This window comes from Monomorium pharaonis, chromosome 8, assembly GCF_013373865.1.
Source record: "Monomorium pharaonis isolate MP-MQ-018 chromosome 8, ASM1337386v2, whole genome shotgun sequence".
NCBI lineage: Eukaryota > Metazoa > Arthropoda > Insecta > Hymenoptera > Formicidae > Monomorium > Monomorium pharaonis.
In genome coordinates, this window is record NC_050474.1 from 23943828 (window position 1) to 23966449 (window position 22622).

At 33.9% G+C, this 22622-nt stretch overlaps 2 protein-coding genes across 3 annotated transcripts in view; one reads left to right on the forward strand and one right to left on the reverse strand.

Moving 5' to 3' along the window:
- Positions 1-9453, reverse strand: part of LOC105832966 (reticulon-1-A) — a 31448-nt gene extending 21995 nt beyond the window's left edge. The window contains exon 1 of the mRNA XM_012674319.3: positions 8081-9453. Coding sequence (XP_012529773.1) covers positions 8081-9302 — 1222 coding nt within the window. The 5' untranslated portion in view covers positions 9303-9453. The remainder of the gene's footprint in view (positions 1-8080) is intronic.
- On the forward strand, positions 2907-22179 carry LOC105832967 (serine palmitoyltransferase 2). Of its 2 annotated transcripts, none has more exons than XM_012674324.3 (11): positions 2907-3368; positions 10533-11436; positions 14212-14391; positions 14837-14991; positions 15073-15218; positions 15547-15765; positions 16450-16613; positions 16691-16852; positions 17413-17675; positions 18630-18759; positions 18826-22179. In XM_012674324.3, exons 2-11 carry the CDS (start codon positions 11212-11214, stop codon positions 18928-18930), a joined length of 1749 nt encoding a protein of 582 aa, XP_012529778.1. In that variant the 5' UTR covers positions 2907-3368; positions 10533-11211; the 3' UTR covers positions 18931-22179. The 2 variants fall into 2 exon arrangements, with proteins under 2 accessions (XP_012529778.1, XP_036147319.1); XM_036291426.1 differs by lacking the exon at positions 2907-3368 and adding an exon at positions 9914-10165 and having other exon boundaries at positions 11245-11436.
- Positions 22180-22622: the final 443 nt, after the last annotated feature.

A 22622-nucleotide genomic window follows, 5' to 3' on the forward strand; every position in this document is an offset into this window, starting at 1 on the left:
AGTGAGTCGGGAGTGAGCCGGGAGTGAGTCGGGAGTGAGCCAGGAGTGAGCCAGGAGTGAGCGAGTGAGTGAGCGAGGAGTGAGCAAGGAGTGAGCGAGTGAGTGAGCGAGTGAGTGAGCCGGGAGTGAGCGAGTGAGTGAGCGAGGAGTGAGCAAGGAGTGAGCGAGTGAGTGAGCGAGGAGTGAGCCGGGAGTGAACCGGGAGTAAGCCGGGAGTGAGCCGGGAGTGAGCGAGTGAGTGAGCCGGGAGTGAGCCGGGAGTGAGCCGGGAGTGAGTCGGGAGTGAGCCAGGAGTGAGCGAGTGAGTGAGCGAGGAGTGAGCAAGGAGTGAGCGAGTGAGTGAGCCGGGAGTGAGCCGGGAGTGAACCGGGAGTAAGCCGGGAGTGAGCCGGGAGTGAGCCGGGAGTGAGTCGGGAGTGAGCCAGGAGTGAGCCAGGAGTGAGCGAGTGAGTGAGCGAGGAGTGAGCAAGGAGTGAGCGAGTGAGTGAGCGAGTGAGTGAGCGAGTGAGTGAGCCGGGAGTGAGCGAGTGAGTGAGCAAGGACTGAGCAAGGAGTGAGCAAGGAGTGAGCGAGTGAGTGAGCGAGGAGTGAGCCGGGAGTGAACCGGGAGTAAGCCGGGAGTGAGCCGGGAGTGAGTCGGGAGTGAGCCGGGAGTGAGCCGGGAGTGAGCCGGGAGTAAGCCGGGAGTGAGCGAGGAGTGAGCGAGGAGTGAGCGAGTGAGCGAGCTGGCGAGTGAGCGAGGAGTGAGCGAAGAGTGAGCGCGTGAGCGAGCTGGCGAGTGAGCGAAGAGTGAGCGAGAAGTGAGCGAGGAGTGAGCCAGTGAGAGACTGAGTGTGTGAGTGAGTGAAAAAGGGTGGAAGGGAGGGAGCAAACGAGCGAACGTAACTAGATAAATATGTAGCTAGATAGCAGTAAGTGTGCAAGTAGGTATGTATGTTGGTAGGTATGTAGGTATGTATGTATGTATAATTAAACTTTACATTTTTTTATTTAAAATTGCAGAAGACGTTTGATTAATGTAAACGAAAGATAGAGAAAATCAAATTGCAATTATTATTATTTTTAAAGTAAAAAGTTAAATAGCGCGCGCTTGTAATGTTCTAGTGTAATAAAATATATTTGCCAATTTCATGGATAAAAAAAGAAATTATTTGTTTATAATTTTTATTTTTTTAATCACTTATTAATTATAATATATCTACCACGATAAAATATAAAATATATCAAGACAAAATTTACAATTTGATAATTTTTATTATGCAATTTATAAAATGTCTTTTGTTTATATATTTATAATTTGTTTATATATTTAAAAAATTCCTCATATCACACTTGACATTCGATAAGTTGTCAAGTTGCATCACACTTATCATTAAACATAATAAAATTTGTAGCAACTTTGGTAATAAAATATTATAAAAAATTCTATCAATATACAATTTTAATGTAATTTATAAATTACTCAAGATACAAATTAAGTCTCATTCGGTATATTGATACTAAAACATTGCACTTTGAATCTCACGGAACAAAGTCTAGAAATAATTTCGACAAATCTTTGTAAATTTCGCAAAAATTTATCAAAAATTTCAATTTTTTTTAGTTGATTAACATTGTAATGAACTATTAAATATGACCAATGTAGCATAGTATGGAGCCAGTGTTACAAGCATGTACGGAGTGTTGCAGAATGCAGAGAAAGATCAGCATCAATCAATATTTATGTTGTATATCGTCTTTTTCTTGTTTCTGATCAATTTCGCATTTTGAAAATGGTATGCGCGAAAATGCAATTATTTAAAGAAGAATATCAGCTGCCTCTACTCCTATGTTCTAAAAAATTAGTGTAATAAGAATAACTTTGTTGGATTTGTCAGTTAGAAATCGATTGAAGGAACATACAAAATTTTTCTTTATGTTCCTTTATAAGCTAGCGAATACTTTCCACACGTTATACTACGTAACGATCAAATACTGTTTGTTGTTCTTTGAATACATGTTGTATGTGCCATATTAATATTTGATTTATATTTCAACAACCAATCCTTCCACTTTACTTCGTCTCCATATTAATTAAAATAATTTTCATTATCTGTATATGGGGACAATCTTCGTATATGGAAGAATGTTCTCTAATATACATATTTAACTAAATTAAAATACAAAATGTAATAAATACATTAATCAAATTATAACATTGCACATGTTAAATCTGAGAAAAATATGTTTTATAATTTAATTTTACTCTGTAACAGCTCTTACTGAAAAAATTTTGATATTTCTGCTAAATAGTGATTTCTTTCATTTTGAATTTTTGATCAAAATTGTATAAGCATTATGTAACAGATAAGTTGTAACACATTGTGTTGCTGTTAGTCGAAAACTATTTGTAACTAAAATAAATATTCAACTTCATTATGTGTTCGTAGCTTCTTTTATTGTCATCGATAAAAGAAAAAAATTCTCAATTTCGTGACGGTCATGATCTTGACTCTTGATTAAAGCAATGTCACATGTAATGCGATGAATTATTCCCGACGAATTATTTCTTTGCGGACGAATTATCTCTTACTTGCTGATGTTTAACCTTTTTTTTTAATTACAACCTACATATAAATTCTTTTTCTATTTACTAATTAATAAAAAAAGAGTAGATATTACATAGCATATTATATCTTTTTAACATTTTTTATGTATCTATTATACATAATATATACACGTTTTTACATATTTCTTTATTACAGCATTGTTCAGATGCTACGCATACATGTATAATATAAACATGCGTATAAACATGACAGTATTATGTAATTAAAGAAAAAAACTATAAAAAATATAAAATAATTATTAAGAATTAGTAAATATATTTTTTAAAATATATTATATATACACACTTATACGGGCACATATGTATATGTATCGCGTGCTTTAAACAATATATTCACAATGTATAATTAAATAATAAAGTAATGATTAAGATATATGTACAAGTATTTAAGTAAGTGTGCGTAAAAATATATAAAAATTTGAAAAAAAAGCGTAATCTTAGCAAAAGTAAGATAAGAATTTATCCAAATGATGCAATTCATGAAATCCATGCGTTGAATGATAAATATGACTGAAGATAAAAAAGAACACGTGTCGTATCTTAGTGGGGTCGAAAATGTTTCTCATGTATAATAAGTGAAGTCTTCGAGTTACGTCCAGTCTTTATTCGACTACGGTTTGATGCGTCGAGTACGTTTTTACTAACATCGTTACTCCGTAAATCTGCGTTTCCTCTTATTTTCAACGGAACAATCATTCATCGTACTGATTGTACTGAGGATTCAAAAGAAACCAGTTCGGAAGAAAAAGAAATTAAAAAGGTTTGAATACGTATTGTATGTTATAATCTACGAATAGATTAATAAAAAAAGATCAGTTTTCTATCGAAAAATAACTTCGTTAAGTTGAGAAGTATTAAAATGAATTAAAAAAGAAGATTGGATTATTTGTTTATAAATTAAGTATTCTGTTATTCTTTTCTGCATGTATTTATAAATAAAAATTAATACATACTACATAACTACTGCAAAAACAATATTTCTCTTTTCTGGCATGTTCTAAACTACATTATTCCAAAAACTAAAAGATCACTTTCTTTTCATAATTTATAACTCTTCTTGATATTTATTACTAGTAGATAACATTGTTCAACAAAATTTGACTTTTTTTTGTAACACGAATGCGAATAGTCATTTCTGACGTATTTTTGCCTGCTGAACATGAATCCATTGTCAAAATTTGGCTATCACGTCACCATTTTGAGAAAAATGGGGCACTAATCATATTCTACACAAAATAATTTTACACGATCAAATATATTGTATACAAAAAAATTGTACGTGGAGAAAATATGAACAGTTTTTCTACGCATAATATATCCGTTTGAAATTTTTAATTTAAGGATAATCCTTGTGTACAGTTTTTCAACGTACAATTTTTTTGTGTACAATATATTTGTGTAGAATATTCTGATCGTGTACAATTATTTTATGTAGAATATGATCAGTGCCAAAAATCGCGTCAAAGAACCTAAAAATGATGATTTCGAGGGTTTCTAAAACCTTATAATACCGGCACTAAATTCTTTTAACAAATTTTGTTAATATCCTTCGAAAACATTGACTTTTAGCTTTAGAATGCATTTTGGTTCGTTTCGATATGATTTCTCATTTTCGAAATATAATAATTTGATCATTTGCAGCTCTTTTTTATACATAAAAAATACATGCAAAAGTTATCTTATTCCATTTTAATACTGCATTATGTGGAAAGTAAGTGCTTTCCTACTTATATAATATAATGTAAAAGGTAATATGAAATGATAAAATATAATATGATAGAAAGACTATAAAGAAACAACCGTACTTGGCATTACTCGAGATCAACGACGTGATCTGATCTCATGTGCATATATGCTATTTAAGTGTGTGTGGGGGGGGGCGTGCACGCGTGGGCGTGCGTGCATATATATGTGTGTGTGTGTGTGTGTTTTACATTTATGTTGCACAAAACTTCAGATATCTCGGCAATGAAAAATCATATCGAAATGAACCAAAGTGCATTCTAAAATTAAAAGTTAGTATTTTTAAAGGGTATTAACAAAATTTGTTAAAAGAATTTAGTGTCAGTATTATAACACCTTAAAAACCATCGAAATCGTCATTTTTCGCTTCTTTTTTTTGTATTTTCATGTTTTGCTTAGTATGATTTGTTTCATAAAATTGACGTAATCGATTTTCCTCTGTAGTTAACTTTAAAAAACCAAATAATTCTATATCTTAAGGTACATAACTCAATAAGAAAACCGGTAAAAGAATTATTCATTCACAGATTAGTAATACTAATTATATAATTTTGGTCTTTATAAAATGTTTCATTGTATCGTTATAAAATTTATAATTAAAAAAAGAAAAAATTCTTACACAAAGTTTAAAATAAAATCATATGATGTTTTAAAGACATCTTAAAGACAAAGTATGTGCAAAGATGTTTTCAAAATGAGGAATATTAAGCTGTCTGAGCCATATCATCAGAACACAGCAATTTCTACATCAGAATTATTTGCTATTTTTTGCTGAAAAAAAATTTTTTTTGCTCCAGCCAGAAAAAACCAGTGCCTAGATAGCTTAATATTAAGCCATTAGTAATTAGCAAACAATTCCGATGTAGAAATCGATGTGTTCTGATGATATGGCTCACCCAGCTTAATATAACTTTCAAAATGTCTTTTAGACATCTTTTAGACAACCTATTGGTTTTGCACTTTATGCTTATATGAAAAGTTTAAAAAAAATATTTTTTTATATAAAATATTTTTATACGACTACTATATGTTTAAAAGAATTTATTCTACTCAGAATGAAGTAGGTATTGTTGTTAGATCATCAAAAGGAATTCGTTGTGCGGATTAAGGTCAATATAATTTTCATGGTCGAATATTGGATCTATTACACTGCTAATAACAAGAGAATATGAACCTATAAATGGAAATACATCTAATAAAGACAAGCCTTACTCGGTTATATAGCTGGATCTTTATGCTGATATTTCTCTCTTAAACGGATAATCTAATTTCCCTGTAATTTAAAGAGTATGAAAATAATTTTGTAATTCTTGTGACACACACACACACACACACACACATTTTTCAACTATTCATTTTCTTTCAAAATTTGAAATTATTATATAAGCATTTTTACAAAATATTTTAATACTATCCACACCAGTTTTGCGACATGTATTGTAAACTGTAAAAAAATTTTCTACAAAAAATAGAGTGTGCACACAGTCATGTGGCATGAATCATGTATAAAAATATTCATTCATCGAGTATAGTATGCGGAAAATAAAATTGTATAAGTGTATTCACGCGGCATACAGTTAATAACTAATATTAAAATTATGAAATGTATGCGAGTGGAGAATGTGCACGTAGCTATTTAATTGATGCAAATATAATTTTGTAAAAATTATAATTAAAAATAATATTACATACATTCATAATTAAAAATAATATTACATACATTCATAACTTGGCTAGAATTCTCCATTCTCTAAATTAAAAATAATTTTTTTCTACCAAAACTTAAGGAATTCTATGTATATTAAATAATTTTAAGTTTTTTCTAACTGTATGTGTTTAATTAAAAATTCTTAACTAGTAAATTTTTGTATGAAATAACAAAATATTTTCTTCTTATCGTAGAATAACATGCGCACGCATAAATATTTATAAATACAGTTATAAATCAACATCAAAAACTGTTACTTTAAGATATTATTAAATTTTGCTAAAATTATAATAAAATGTTTCAATATTAATGTTCTATAATTATCATAATTTTAGAGTAAATTTTCAGAAAAATTTTTTTGTATAGCTAAATCAAGAGATAAATAGATTGTACAACTGAAATTAAATCACATATACACACACACACACGCACAAAATATTTCTAGAAAAATTGTCCCAATATAATAGCGTAACGTAATAAATTTGCACTTTTCGGTTTTCATAGAACACGCAACAAACGCACAAGGGAAACCGTCCCTTGATGGATCGATATAACACGTAATAGGAGGTGACTTTAGCTCGTGATATCAGTCATACGAAACGACACGATTATCGGTTCAAAAAAAAATCAGCAATGATATTACAATTTTATAAATATAAATTTTAATTGTTTTTATAAACAGAAAATAATTGTCAGTTTTTATATAGAGAAAATTTTCTCTTAAAATTTACTCTTAAAATCGTTGCGACAATTGCGAAAGAACACAGACGTCGAGAGTAGTACAATTTACTAAAATTATAATAAAATTCCTCAATGTTCGTATTCAACGCGATTACCATGATCTACTCTAAGAGAGAATTTCTCTCTGTATAGTCTTAAAAAATATAATTTATGTACTATCGTCACTCTAAAAAATATAAATCTCTATGGCCCGTTTTTCTACCAACGTGGATCAACTTTAATCTCGGCTTAACTTACTTGTTTTTTATTCTAGTTGCAAAAATTAGAAATAGATGAAGACTAAATTAAACCGAGCTTAAAGGTAATTTACGCTAGTAGAAATGGGCCTCAAAGTCAAAATTCCGATTTCCTACAAAAGTCGTACATATAGATGTTATCTTCGCTAATATCGATCTGTGATTATTATTAATCGCTGCGTAACTAGCTGAAACTTGCAGTCAGTGCCGACACGATCAATTTTCCGCGCGTCGATGCTTCCCGTGGAATGCATTGTTCCTTGGTTGTTAAGTAGAGCGTGGCGTTATATGGAGAAAAAAGTACGCAGGTTACAGCTATTTTAATCGTGCATACAACAACAAACGAAAGATAGCTGAGCAAGTATCACGTTGAATGGTAGACATGCTGTAACCAGGCGGAAGTATTTTCAAATACGGTCGGGTTTGTCGGCACTGCCACTAAATTAATTAACACGGTCCCGTCAAGACTTTCAATTTATGAATATTAGTTATTCGTGGCTCTAAGAAAATTAAATGGGGAAAAAATGGTGTCACATTAATGCAATTAACTAATATATACAAGATGTTCCGGAGAGTGTGTCAAACTTTAATAATAATACTTTCGAAAGGAAAGAATAATAATAAATTTAAATAATCGGTGTTCGACAATCGGTGTCTCTTTAAAACACGAGGCGTGCATTTCCGTTAAATACACATTGTGTAATAATTATACAATAAAAAATGGATATTACGAATAGAATTCCGTACCAGGTAATATACTTAATGTTAGTAATGTGTATTAACTTGGAAAGAATAATAGCAACAATAAACTAGTTCTAACTTTACGTCATATAGTTAAACGTAGCGTATAGCTACATTTGATATTTTTGAGATGATATATAGATATATAGATATATTATCATCTCAAATGAAATGGAATTATACTTGAGAATAATAGGTAATGGTTAATCAAGATAATCGTTTTACGCAAACTTGGGTGAGGTCGTGACAAATGATCGCTGCACACTGGAACAGAAAAATAGGTACAAATTTTGTCGCACTCACCTAATCCCATATCTCTGAATATTTCCTTTGGTGCGATCTCGATTTCCTGTTTCTTCTTGCCGACCGTCGGACGGGAGGGGACGCGATCGATTTCTTTAGGTTTCGATATTTCGCGCCGTTTAACAACACTCTCGTGCTTGGAATCGACAATCGGCGGCACAGACGGTGACGACGACGACGACATTTCGTACGCGTCCTGGCGTGCTCTCAGCTCCTTGGGGAGCTGCGCCTCCTTGGGTAACGGAGGTAGCGGTTTCGTCGGTGGCTCAAATACCTTCGTCGCCTGTTCTTTTTCTCGTTTTAGCTCCGCTCTCTCTACCACGTTCCATGAGTCATGGTCGGTAGACTCGAGATTCTTAACCTTGTCCTCCCTTAACGACGACTCGCTGTCATCGCCGAGAAAATCTATCAGCGGGGATTTGTCTGGCGCCGGTAGTGTCGACGATCCGATGTTTCGCATCCTCGGGTCCTCGTCGACATTGGTGCTGTCCCGCGGAGTAAACAACACGTCGCGCTCGTGTCGTTTTCCATAATCGGTAAACAGTGCCGCGGAGTCGTCGTTGTCGTCGTCGCCACCGCCGCCGCGTTTCTCGATCGGTTGGATCTCGCTGCTGTTGACAGCTTTCACGTTCGACAACGGTGACGACAGTAGAAGGTCGCTCGCAGCCTGAATGGTGGTCGCGGTCGAGGTCGGTAACAACGGCGGCTGAAGACGTACCTCTTCCTCCTCGTTGTAGTCGTCGTCGTCGTCGTCGTCGTCGTCGTCATTGTCCTCCTCCTTCTCTTCCTCCCTCTCGTTATCGTCGAGGTGATGACGATAGGTCCGCTCGGTTTCGACGAAGGTCATGCTGGCCAATTTAGGATCGACCAGGTCCAGCGGATGCTGGAACGGATCCGACGACTGCGCCATGGCCGCGCATTTGTCAAAGTCCGCGGAAGGCGGCGGTGTCGCCGGCACGGGCTTCGCTTCGGTTTCGAGAAGCAGCGCGCTGGGCAGCAGCGCGGAGTCTAGCGGCTGATTAAAGGAATCGCCGATGTGCAGCAGATCGTCGACACGTGGTAACGCGTCAATCGGTCGGGGTAGCGTTGGTGACGGCTGCTGCTGCTGCTCCGGACGGTCGTCCGGAGAGCCGTCGTGGCCGAGATGCTCGAAATCGTCGACCGAATCGTGATCCCTCTTGAGAAGGACGTCGTTGAGAGTATCCTGGATCCGCGGGTCCATCCTCTCGATTCACGGGATAACGGGACGGGAGTATATCGGTGGTATTCTCTTAACGGCGATCTCAACGATGACTCACGCGATAGCCGCCCGCGCCGCGCCGTTAGAGCGTTAACGTTCGCGTTCGATGTTCGATCCTCCTCGCGCGGTGTCGGTCTGTCGGTTCGGTGTGTTGCGCGGAATATTGCGCGACGCTCCCTCTCCTACTCTCATAAAACTCTCTCAGGTACGAGGAGAGCCGAGAGCGGCGCTACTCCCACCTGCCACTGTTGTCCTGTGTTGGTGCCGTCGCGACTTTTCAGTGGGGTACATCCGTCGACGTCCTTGCTGCCCCTAACTCACCACCGTCCAACCGTCTGCTGCACACCCGTCGTCGTAGTCGCTTTGCAGCTCGCGCTAATGGCAGCTCTTTTCGTCACTTGGCCAGAGACGCGAGAGATGCGCGAGAGAGCGTCCACCGCGAGTACCAACTACCACCGACCGCTTATTATCGTCGACGACCAGCTGAGAGAGAGAGAGAGAGAGAGAAATGGGAAGGGAGAGGGGGGGGAAGAGAGAGAGAGAGAGAGAGAGAGAGAGAGAGAGAGAGAGAGAGAGAGAGAGAGAGAGAGAGAGAGAGAGACACCAAGAACGAAAGTGGGAAAACTGGAAGAGACGTGCGCGAGGGCCGAGGGCTCAGTCCTCAGTCCGCCCAGTGTGTTCGAGTTGTGTATTCGATGCTATCGACGTAGACGACGGGTAGATTTGGCTCCGTCGTGAGATACGTATACTCCCCTCGCGAAGGGGTTGCCCTCTCTCGTACACTCCGGTTGTTCCGAGTGGTGCGGACCAATCGCGCGGTCCCTATCGTCCCCACCGAAGTGAACGCGGCACTCGTCGTCGTCGCCGTCGCCGTCCGCGTCGCCCTCGCCCTCGCCGGCGTCCGTCCCGTCCGATTATTATCGTTCGTCTCGCTGCACACTCGCTACGCCACGCCGACTAAACGATATATCGCTCCAGTTAGTAGTATCGCAAGATCGGATATGACTGCATGTACACTAACAATAAGAAAAAGATTTGTTTTTCACCTTGACTGAATCTCTTCACCCCGTTCGAGTACTCTTATATACTTTACTTTACTTAAATAAACTTAATCGGCTGAGATCAAGTTAAAAAAGGGTCGGAGATTGGCCCCCAACGGTTTTAAGCTGGTTGCGAAGCAAGATTTAAACGTGTGGCTCTTGTTTTCAATAGAGTTCCGTCGAGTGGAAGTAACGACAACGAGGCGAGGAGGTGAGAGAAGAAAACGCTCGAGATGTAATGTGAGTTATGTGAATCGTGAGACGCGGCTTTGTCACACATTTTGTTAGTGTGAGCGGAGCAACGCCCTTCCTCCCAAGTCTGCCCTGCTGCGTCAGGAGACACACATCCAAGTCCAACGCTGCGCGGCGCCCGGCGGCTAGTGGCTGGACACGGCTGAACGTAGTGGACACTGGACAGTGGACCGAGTGGACACGGTGCGGCGCGGCGCGGAAGAAGCTTATCTTTCAGGCTGCGGCGCGCAGCGCAAGCGCTTGAGCGCTGATCAACGACGTACCGTATTCGTCGTATACCGTTTGCCGTATTGCCACGGTATTCGAGTACTGCCGCAGCCGGACGCAACCGTGGCGCGGATTGGATTAATACGCAGACGGTCTGGCACTGGTGGTGTGTGTCTGTGATGGTGTATGAATAGTAAGCGTTGGCAAGTGGTGAGCGACGAGCACGATATTCGCCGTCCGTCCCGTCCTGTCGCGTTATTGGCCCTCGGCTCTAGACAGCTCCAGACGCTCTAGTCTCTGGCGCCGCGAGTATCTCGTCAGTCGGCGAGCGATCGAAGGTGTGTGTGTGTGTGTGTGTGTGTGTGTGTGTGATCGGGACGACGGCGACGACAATGGCAACGGCGGCGGCGGCGGCGGCGGCGACGGCGACGACGACGACGACGACGACCAGGACCACGACCACGACCACGAGATTGCATGCCGTCGTTGGCACGTGCGGCGATGGGAAGATGTTGCAGCCGTCGTCACTACGGAACGGTTTAACCTCGCCCGGCGTCGAGAATACCTATAAAAACGGCATCAATGGTTATACGCTGACGAGAAACGGCCACGTACACGTAAGTAACGACGTAATGAGCCGGCGCGATGTATTGATATATCCAACGGTGTCTTCTTTGGCACTTGGTGACACGGACCGTTATTATCAATGTCGCGGCGAGTCAGTCTCCATTTCCTCCTCTTCGTGTGATATATTTTTATTTTAATTATTTCTGCACTGAGAAAGGAGTTCTCGATTACATTTTTCAACTTCATTAAATTTCTTCGCAGTTTAATTACTTTAGTTATATATATTTAACTTATATATATAAATACACAAAATACTTCAACTTTAACTTCAACAGCTTTTTTTTCATTGTACTTTCATGTTACAGTGTTAAAAATTTCTCGGATCACTTTGACAGAATTTCCATTAGATTGATTGGTGATTTAATTGAATCAACGAAATAGCAAAAAGTTTCCAAATTTAATCCAATCCTTTTCTCTTATAAAGAAATCACTGACGGATTCTAGGAGGTAGGGGGTTGAAACTTCCCCTTCCAAATTGAAAAAAAATTAGTCTTACTGGATCCGTTTAAAAAATTTAATTAAGTAAAATGATGCGGGCCGATTAACGTAGGTGCCTGTGGATCAAATTTTTATAAGATTTGCTGTGTTCAAACTGTCCGATGTCTGATATGCGATGTGCAGTGAAAAATTCTATTAACCCCCCCTCCTCCCGCCCATTGTCAACGTCAGAATCCGCTAGTGAAAGAAATAATATATGTATCGTTAACTTCGTTCAAGTCATAGACAGCGGCAACAATTATAAATCCTTAAAATTTCTTGACTTTATTATAGTATTTTAAATGTGTAAGCAAATTAGCTTAGTAATAATAATATGTTAAATATTGAGGCGCGTGTCTCGTATCGTTATACATCTCCAATAATTTCGCATACTCGCGCGCCACAAGTAAAAGAATTTTTAAGGAGCACACGAAGGTATTTATAATTACAAACGCTCGCATTATCTTCATTCGAAGAATCAGAAAGGAGATAACAATTTTTAATTATCCACCATTTCCGGTTTTACGTCAATTATCCCTTTTTTCTCGTCTGATTAAAGATAGGCAGTTTCACAGTTTAAGCAAAATAAACTTGAGCGGAGGGATGTTTGTAATTTGAGTACATTAATTCAATTAGTGTATGACTTATAGTTAATGAACAAACAGGAAGTTGCGAGTATCCTTCATTTACGTTGTTTATGCTCATAAATCCCACGATAAATTTGAGAGAAAATTTCAGAATAGTTTAAAAAATAATTAAAATTAGTACATTCTATTACGTTTTCACACAGACGTATGAAAAAGTTAGAATATTGAAATAAGTGTATCGAACAAAAAAAAGAAATTTTACATTGAAAAATAAAAGAAAATTGCCATAAGTTATATGTTTTCTTTGTCAAGCTGACAACTTTTCCAACTAATCTCGTAATAGTGTATAATAGTGCTGACATTGCCATATTATATAGTAGCACAAAGGATATCAAGTGTGATCGAGATGTTTTCCATTAAAAAATATTAATTAATGCAAACGGTTTTTCTAACACGACACAGAACAGTCTAAAATGCGACTACAAAATTACCGTTTGCTTGTCCATGAAAGGCGATAAGTGATCTGCCAATGAGTAATCTACTCATGGAAATCGCTATCAGTGCTGTAATCAGCTTTTGAGATTATGATGAAGGTTCTTAAATATTTCAACTTCCTCACGTTCTAATAACAGATGATGAAAAAGCTTGTGTGCCGCATTTTGTTCTCATACAATTGATTCGGAATGTGAAAAGAATAAAAAAAGAAGTGCTTAACAGATTTAATTAAATAAATTGGATAAAAAACTGAGAAAGACGAAATATACGAGAGCGTTGAAAAAAACATTGTGTATACAGAGGGACACACACCGATTGGGACAGTCTGAGAAATTTTCTAAAAACGTCTTAAGGTTTTTGTGGACCATATGTGCATATTATTCCATCTTTATACGGGCACATTCCGACATATTTATAGTCGACAAATTAAACAAATCTATCAATTTAATGTGATTATAATCTAGATCACAGACTTTCCCACCACCGGAATGCTTACGAGTAGACCGTTATCGTATTTGGACATGACATACAAATAAATGAATCATGCCACTATGTTTCAAAAAGGCAATAAGTATATATAAACCAAATAAAAAGAATTCAACATTTTGAAAGCATTGTACAATTTCGTAGAACATTTGCCTATATTTTGCTTTGACTATTTTTGTAACAATTATTTAAATTTATGACACAATTACTTTTTAATTGCATTTTATTTTTAAGGGTTTCTTTACAAAATTACATGTCAACTTTTTTATGTTTACGACCCAGATTCTCTTTGTTTCCGTATAATATACTTCTTGAAAGTTAAAAATTAAAAAAAAATTATGCAATTTCTATTTTATGAAAGTTCGCTATTTCTTTTCATACTTTTTCACAGGTCTAATATTTAAAGCCTAGTTCTAAATCCTTGTTCTTAATAACATAAGTGGGTTATTAATATAAAGAAAGAAGCAAGAACGATACAAATTAAGAATAATTGCACATTTATTTAAAATCTTTATCTAAAGATGCTCTAATTTTGCGAAAGAAAATTCAAATAAAATTATATTAAAAAATCAAAGAAATTTGCAAGAAATTTTCTTTTAAGAAAAAAAAGGTAATCATTTGACCGTTACACGTCTTAAAAATTTGAGTAGGTACTTTGCTCGATACCTATATAATATCTTGTAGACTGTGTAATTTAATGTATTAATAAATTTATTACAGTCTGCCTGTGGTTCAACTAAAGCGGAATTACAAAAAACATCACGGTCAAAGGAGTCCTTTGAAAAAGTCTCGATTATCACAGCGGCACTTACACACCTCGGTTTTTATATCCTCATGTTCCTGGGATTTATTAATCAGTTATTCTTTGTTCCGAAGATTGCTACGGAAAAGAATAGAGAGGTATGGCGCGATATATTCTTTTATATTTTATTAAACGTTGATATATATTGCGATATAGATAATAAGTGGGAAAAAACAACAGATTAAAAACTTTAAATTTTAAGCAACACTGACAATAGTAACATTAAAAGAATCTTCTAAATGTCGCATGAGTAAATAAAAATACAGTTATACAAGTAACGTTAAAAAAATCGTACGGTATTATAATGTGTAAAAAGTATTCTATAAAATTCTATTTAGTCCATATATTTTATTCTGTAATAAATAATTTTTGTAGAATTGCTATTTTTTTTCCATATTAAAAATTTTTGAATTTTGTGTACACATATTAAATATAACAAAATATATTTCTATTTTATATAAACCGATGGTATCATTTTTCATGTAGCATTTAAACATTTTTTCATATTGAATATATGTATATGTATTTTTTCTTTCTTTTTAGGGATATGCTCCGCTCTACGACAATTTCGAAAAGTTTTATCTCAAGTATGTCTACAGAAGAGTAAGAGATTGTTGGAATAGGCCGATTTGTTCGGTTCCCGGTGCAACAGTCACATTAAAAGATCGTGTAACTCATGATTACGGATGGACGTTTCAGTAAGTTTGACTGCAAACAAAAGCCACGATTACCACATCATATCAATAGAATTGAAATCCCGAATTTTCTGTTCCTGACAGATTTACTGGGACTGAAACGCAATGTATAAATTTGGGCTCTTATAATTATTTAGGGTTCGCCGAAGCGAGTGGTAAGTGCGCCGACGAAAGCATCGAAACGCTTAAGAAGTTCGGTTGTGCCACTTGCAGCACGCGTCTTGAATTGGGTAAATAATTAAAAAAAAATTTTTTTTAGATATGGTTTTACTCTCTCTCTCTCTCTCTCTCTCTCTCTCTCTCTCTCTCTCTTTCTCTTTCTCTCTCTCTCCCCTCTCTTCTTCTGTCTAATTAGTGTTTACAAATTAATTGGTAGAAAATGACAAATTTTTTTCTCGTGATCTTCAAACTTAATTGTTAAAAATTTTGAGTTTTGTTTCATTTGATGAGGCTGCTATACCATAATTTATTGAAAAAAGGCCATATTAATTTTTTCTCTTTTTAATGGAGGCTCTATAATTAAAAAAAAATAAACATATCACTTTCATTGCGCCAAAGGTACTATGCCAATACATGATGAACTAGAAAAATTAACTGCAAAATTTTTGGGAGTGGAAGACGCCATAGTATTTGGAATGGGATTCGCCACGAATTCTTTAAACCTACCCTCTTTGGTTAGCAAAGGCTGTTTGGTTCTTAGTGATGAGAAGAATCACGCGTCGCTCATTCTCGGATTACGATTGTCTGGTGCAGTGATACAAATCTTCAAACACAATAGTATGCATATTATACAACAGTTTTTTATAATACGCGTCCCCGTACAAATAATTTAATAAAATTTTAATAAATACACAAAAAAATTGAATTATATTTTATTAAAAATATTATATTTTGCATTTAATAGAACACCAGCAATATTTTAATTGGAATTTAATAAAAATAAAGATAAAAAAAATTATTATTGCTTACTGAAACAGTAACAAAATTTTATTAAAATTTTAATGAATTTTTTATGAAATTGCAATTAAAAAATGTAGATGCTCTGAACTGACAAATTAACATATAATTAAAAAATTATAATGTGTCGTTTCACTGTAAGTTTGCCGACATGCATCATAAGTTTTCGTAAAAATTTTTTTAAACTTTGATGAGATAATTGATTAAAATGTTTCAAAATGGACATAAAATGCAAAAAATGTAACCAAATATTTATCAAAATTTTATTAAAGTTAATGATTTTTCAACGACACACACACACACGCGCGCGTGCGCGCGCGCACGCACACACACACACACACACACACACACACACACACACACATATATCATTGTATGTATGATTGGATGTATGTATGTATGCATGCATGTTTGTATGCATGTATGTATGTACGTACGTATGTATATGTATATATAATAATTATCTCCTAAAGTTTAAAATATAAAAGTCATGGTTTATCACAGATGTGAAACACTTGGAAGAATGTTTGAAGAAGGCTATTGTTTTTGGGCAGCCAAAGACCGGCAAACCCTGGAAAAAGATAGTCATCATTGTCGAGGGTGTTTATTCCATGGAAGGCTCAATCGTCCACTTGCCCGAAATAGTAGAGTTAAAGAAGAAATATAAAGTTTGTAACTTGGATTATAATGATTAAATCCCTTTTTTCTAATTCTTTTTACGATTAATATAAATCTCTTATTTCAGGCCTATCTCTATGTGGATGAGGCGCACAGCACAGGAGCCATGGGACAACACGGAAGAGGAGTTTGCGATTATTACGGCACTGATCCGCGCGAAGTGGATATACTTATGGGAACGTTTACAAAAAGCTTCGGCTCTGCGGGTGGATATATAGCTGGAACCAAGGTAATATTTTAATCATCTTTCAGTTTCGATATATTTAATATCGCATATCTTTGATTAAAGTGTTATAGATTATGTATATTGTAAGAAAAAAATCATAAACATAAAGTTTTATAACATTTTATTTTAAAAAAAACTTTTTTTAATAAGACAGTTTATTCATATATAAATTTAAATAAAATAAAAATATATCACAAAATGCTTTACATTAAAATACTATTGCGTGTATATGTATAATATATGGTATATTGTAATATTTTAAAACTTGTTATTAAAAATATAAATAAATACTCGCAAAGTAAAAATAAAATTTATGAGGGAAAAGTTTCGATAAAATTCTTCATAAATTTCAAAATTCTCTGAGAATTTCTCAATTTTTCCCAATTTTCTACTTGATATAAAAATGGGCAGAGAGAAAGAGGGAGAGAGAGAGAGAGAGAGAGAGGGGGGGGGATTCGAACAAATTCCGACAAGCTCAATCATCATTAAACAATTAACGGTTAAGTTACTTTTTAAGCTTCGATAATATGATAAAAATTATTAATTCAATACATCTATTTCAGGCATTGATAAATCACATAAGGATATATGGTCACGCGCATACATACGCAGCATCGATGTCTCCACCCGTTACGCAACAAATTATTACGTCAATGCGAATTATCGCGGGAGAAGATGGCACTGACGCTGGTGAAAAACGTATCAAACAATTGGCTAAGAACACGAGATACTTCAGACGCAGATTGAATCAGATCGGAGTTATAATTTATGGAAATGAAGACTCGCCCGTTGTGCCTATGCTAGTTTACCTATTTTCTAAAATTGGGTAAATAAATTGAAATATGGAAGGAGGAGGGTTGTCGAATGCATAACCACTTGAGTTATTTTTTTATTATTCTATTATATATTGAGTGAAAATATAAAATAGATTGATAAGATATGATTTAGACAATTGCAGAAAAAGATCATTGGATGAAAAAAAAAATCATGTTTTAAATTTCAGTTTTTACGATTCCGGAATTTTATCCAATAGAACAAACTGTCAAAAACTATAAAAACAGCTAGTAACAAAAAATGTTTAAATTTGTGTATAAATGTTTATATACGTTCAATTTTATGCAAAAGGATATTTTTGCTTTAATTAATAAATCATAAATCTGACATAAAAAAATTTAATCAACCAATAAAAATGAATTAATAATAATGAAATTTTCGAATAAGTCTTTTAATTCCAATTTCTCAAATATTTTAATAAAAATTTTGAAAATGTTGCTAAATGTATTAATTTTTAGTTTAATATAAGAAAAATATAATAACAAATATAACATTTATCTGTAGATTTGTTTACTATTCACTATTTTATATTTTACAACAAAAAATTAATTAATATTTATTATGTTGATTTCTAATATTACAGATTTTATTTTAAATAAAGCTTAAATTGGAAAGGCTCTTTTGATTAACACTATCTTATTATTATCTATTTATTAATCAGATCTATTATCTATTAATCAGATCTATTATTATCTATTTATTAATCAGATCTTTTATTATCTATTTATTAATCAGATCAGTTTTTGTCGATTTTTTTTCTGAAAAATACTAATTTTTATTACTGTCATGGATTTAAGCATAAAAAATTTTTTTAAGTGGAATTTTGTCAATTCTAGACGATTAGTAATACCGATAATAGGTATTCGGCAACTATTCCTAATACCTAAAATATCAATTTGTTATTTCATATTTCTTTTTCTCTTTTTTTCTATGACATGTATTACAGTGCAGTGATTCGTATTCTGACAACCCGTAGCATTGCGACCGTTGGCGTTGGATTCCCAGCGACACCGTTAATGGAAGGCAGAATTCGATTTTGTCTTTCCGCCGCACACACAAAGGAACAATTAGATTACGTAGGTAACATTAATAAATCGAAAGAATTGTCGAAAGTTTTAATCACAACTTTATTATACCCTTAGGTGTTATCGCATATCGAGGAGATTGCAGACATATTAGGATTAAAATACTCAAGAAAACCTCGCACTTCTACAAAAATAGAATATTCCGACAGCGAAACGGAATGACCTACCTCGTAAAGTAATAAATCGTTAGACGATTTATTTCTGTGATGGGTGTTGAAATAGCAGAAAGCTTTAAATATTACCGCAGCTCCAATAGGGCTCATCTCATCGTATGATATATCTTATATTGAACGAGAAAGTTATATTACAAATATCACAATAATAAGCTAGCATTTACATAAATTTTTCATGAAAATGTGTGAATCTAATGGTGTGTGTGTGTGTGTGTGTGTGTGTGTGCGTGCGTGTGCGCGCGCGCGTGTGTAACCAACTACGTGGAAACTTTTTGCTATTATAGTTTTTTTTTCTAATGTCAATTTTATGTCATTAAAAAGTGCTATTTACAACCATTTTAACAAGCAGAAATAACATTCCAACATATTTTAGGTAGATTATGACTACAACTTTAGAAATACATGGCGCTTTGTTTATAGAGTTAAGTAGATAATGTGTAACAATTAAATTGTTACAATTTGTTCTTTCACCTTTTATTTTGAAGGAATTACACTGCCTCCAGATATCTTCTTACTTTTCACGATCCATACGTATTAAACGAACAAACGAATTCGATATTACATCAAAATTCGATATGCGTCAATAAATTATATATTGTACATACAGATAATTTTATTGTTTACACATTCTTACAGTATTCATGCATAGTTTAAATGTTTTAAGATTGTGTTAAAATATACTTAGATTAAAAATATTGCGAATACTAAATTTAAAGCTATTAAATGTTTTTGGCTTTGGCTCTTAAAAAATGTTACAATGAAATCGAGTCAGAATTAAAATCAAACAAATATTGATTATATTTAATTGCGACTTAATAAAACAATGAACTCCGATATGATAACTGTTCGTTGACATAGATTTTAACATTTAAGTTGATAGTCAGGTTTCTCAATCTTTCAATAAGAAAACCTACACAATACATATCAATACAATTTCTAAGTAAATGTTTGACATTTATTTTTAACGTCGCTTTTTAAAATTTTGATATTTGGATACTTTTTCTTTTATAATAAGTTATTAAGGTAAGTTAAATAATTTCTTTGAAGTACTTTAAATGAGAGATAATACATAACATTGACGATGCAAACAACGTCAATTGAATGAATAAAAAAAAATATTTCAAATTATCGCACTATTAAATATTTAATAATCTACTAGATTTTATTTTTATTTCATTAAGCGTACTGCCACCCTTGTAATATAATGTAATGATCTTTTAATATTTATCGAAATATGTGTGACTGGATGAATTAAGTTATCATGATATTAGAATTTACATGCACAAGTTTTTTAATTGCTCTTTAATTGCACTGTCATAGTTATAAAAAAAATAAATATACAAAATGTAACATACAATAAAAATACAAGAGATACGATCTTAATTGCTATAACATTGATATTTGTTGCAACACAGCAATGTAAAATATTTCAAATTTATTTCTTACTACTAAAACTTATATACAGACTCAAATGAATTGTGTGGCCAAATTGTTTTAATAGATCGAAAACATTCAAGCTTTTGAAAATTTAAACACACTGAACGGAAGTAATTGAGTTGTTTGATCGCAAGTAGTCAAAAGTATCCAAAGTTGAAATATCAATGGAAATCCGAGTGAAAATAGTTTTAATTGTAAACAAGAATAATCAATTTTTGCTCACTTCTTGTTGTCATGTATTGTTTAATTTTATCTTGCTATTCTACCTGAATTTTGAATAGAATTGGTCAATTATTTCTCCGGACTTTAATAATCTTAACAATTTAAGATTTAAGCTTTACATTTGATTTACTTGAGTTGCTCATTGTAAACAATTTTTATGGGCATTACTTGTCATTTGAAATAATACAAATGATGAAACCAATGGCAACCAATATTTAGGTATAATAGCACTAATCAAACATAAAAGAATTAGGATATTTAGGTATATCTTATTAACTATTCTTTTGTGATCATATTACATGCTAACATAGCACGCATTTAATATCATTTGTTTATGCGAGCGATAGATAAACGCAACGCGAGCAATAAAGGAACATCACAAACAAAAACTGTACTATTATCGCATATGCATAATTTATTATTATCTATATATTATTTTATTACATCTTAAAGACATCTTAGGTCCCGAATTTGGACATGTATGTTGTCCAGATAGTTGCAAAAATTAAATCGCCTTAAAGGGATATTCTTACTTCCTACTACTACAATCAAAAAATTTTTCGTTGAATGATGTTTAATGCTTAACAAAACGCAATTACATTAACCAAAATGTTAATCTAATATGTATGTCTTGCATTAGAGTGATTAGGCAGTAGCAATAAGAAATTCTTGACAATCTAATAAATCCACAATGTAATCGGGATATAAATAAGTTACGTTTAGCTGCGCGTTTAATGCGAAATATACATCTAATTCTAAGTGATAATTAAATGAAAATGTATGGAATACAATGTAAATATGCACGCGTACACATACGAACACGAACACACACACACACACACACACACACACACACACACACACACACACACACACACAGAGAGAGAGAGAGAGAGAGAGAGAGAGAGAGAGAGAGAGAGAGAGAGAGAGAGAGAGAGAGAGAGAGAGAGAGAGAGAGAGAGAGGGGGGGGAGATTACATTTAATACAGAAAAATTTTGAACTTGTATAATGTGAAATCTCTCATTCGATATAATTGCATTGAACTAAAGTCGTAAAATTATGTATATCTTAAATATTACTGTGTAATAATATTGCAAGCATTGTTTTTTTAACCGCATTTTCTTACATTTTCCATAGTTTCATCGGTAAAGCAACTATTACTTTAAACTTTATTTTTTATCGAGGTATATTTATTGCAATTTTTTTTACGTAATCTTTCATAATTTTTGCGTTATTTTTTTACTACAAATCTGAAAGTGTAAGAAATATCGCATATACAAATCAATCACTATAAGTTTAACTTCTAATTAGCACATTTTCAAAGTGCATTATCATGCTTTAAGCAAAACATATCGTTTCATAAAGCGAAAAAAATGTTTTATATATAGAAAACTAAAAAGAAATAGTTTTAAGTCTTAGTGTTAACAGTTGTTGGAAAATGAATAGAAATATTAGGAAACTGTTAAATCACCCGTTTTCTCAACATTCCTCAATTTTGCATACATTTCTAATGATCAAGGCTATTTTTGTAATTAGCAAAGTGAAAGCTTATGACAAAATATATTATTATTATTACTATGAATGATTTATTAATATTCCTTCCCGTGTATTTAACATATGTATACGATATGTACAAAATTTTTTTTTAATTTATAAGTAGTAATATATAAGTAATACTATTTAATATTTTCACATCATTTAAGAATTTTTCTTCAATCATTTCATTTTTATTAAAATATTTTAAGGTAGATATCAAAAAGTCAATATTTTATGATTAATCTCTTATAGTATATTTTGACATAAAACATGACATACATTGTAACATAAAAATTTTTTATATTTTTATTCATCAAATAATAATGAATTACTGATTGTAATACAAATTACATAATTACATTGAAAAGGGTGCATTTGTATAATGAATAAAAATAATCATGAAATAGTCATTTATATATTTTTCTACTTAAATATCTAATCAAATAAAATTAGTTGAAGAATGAATATAGAGATCTGTTTTTAAT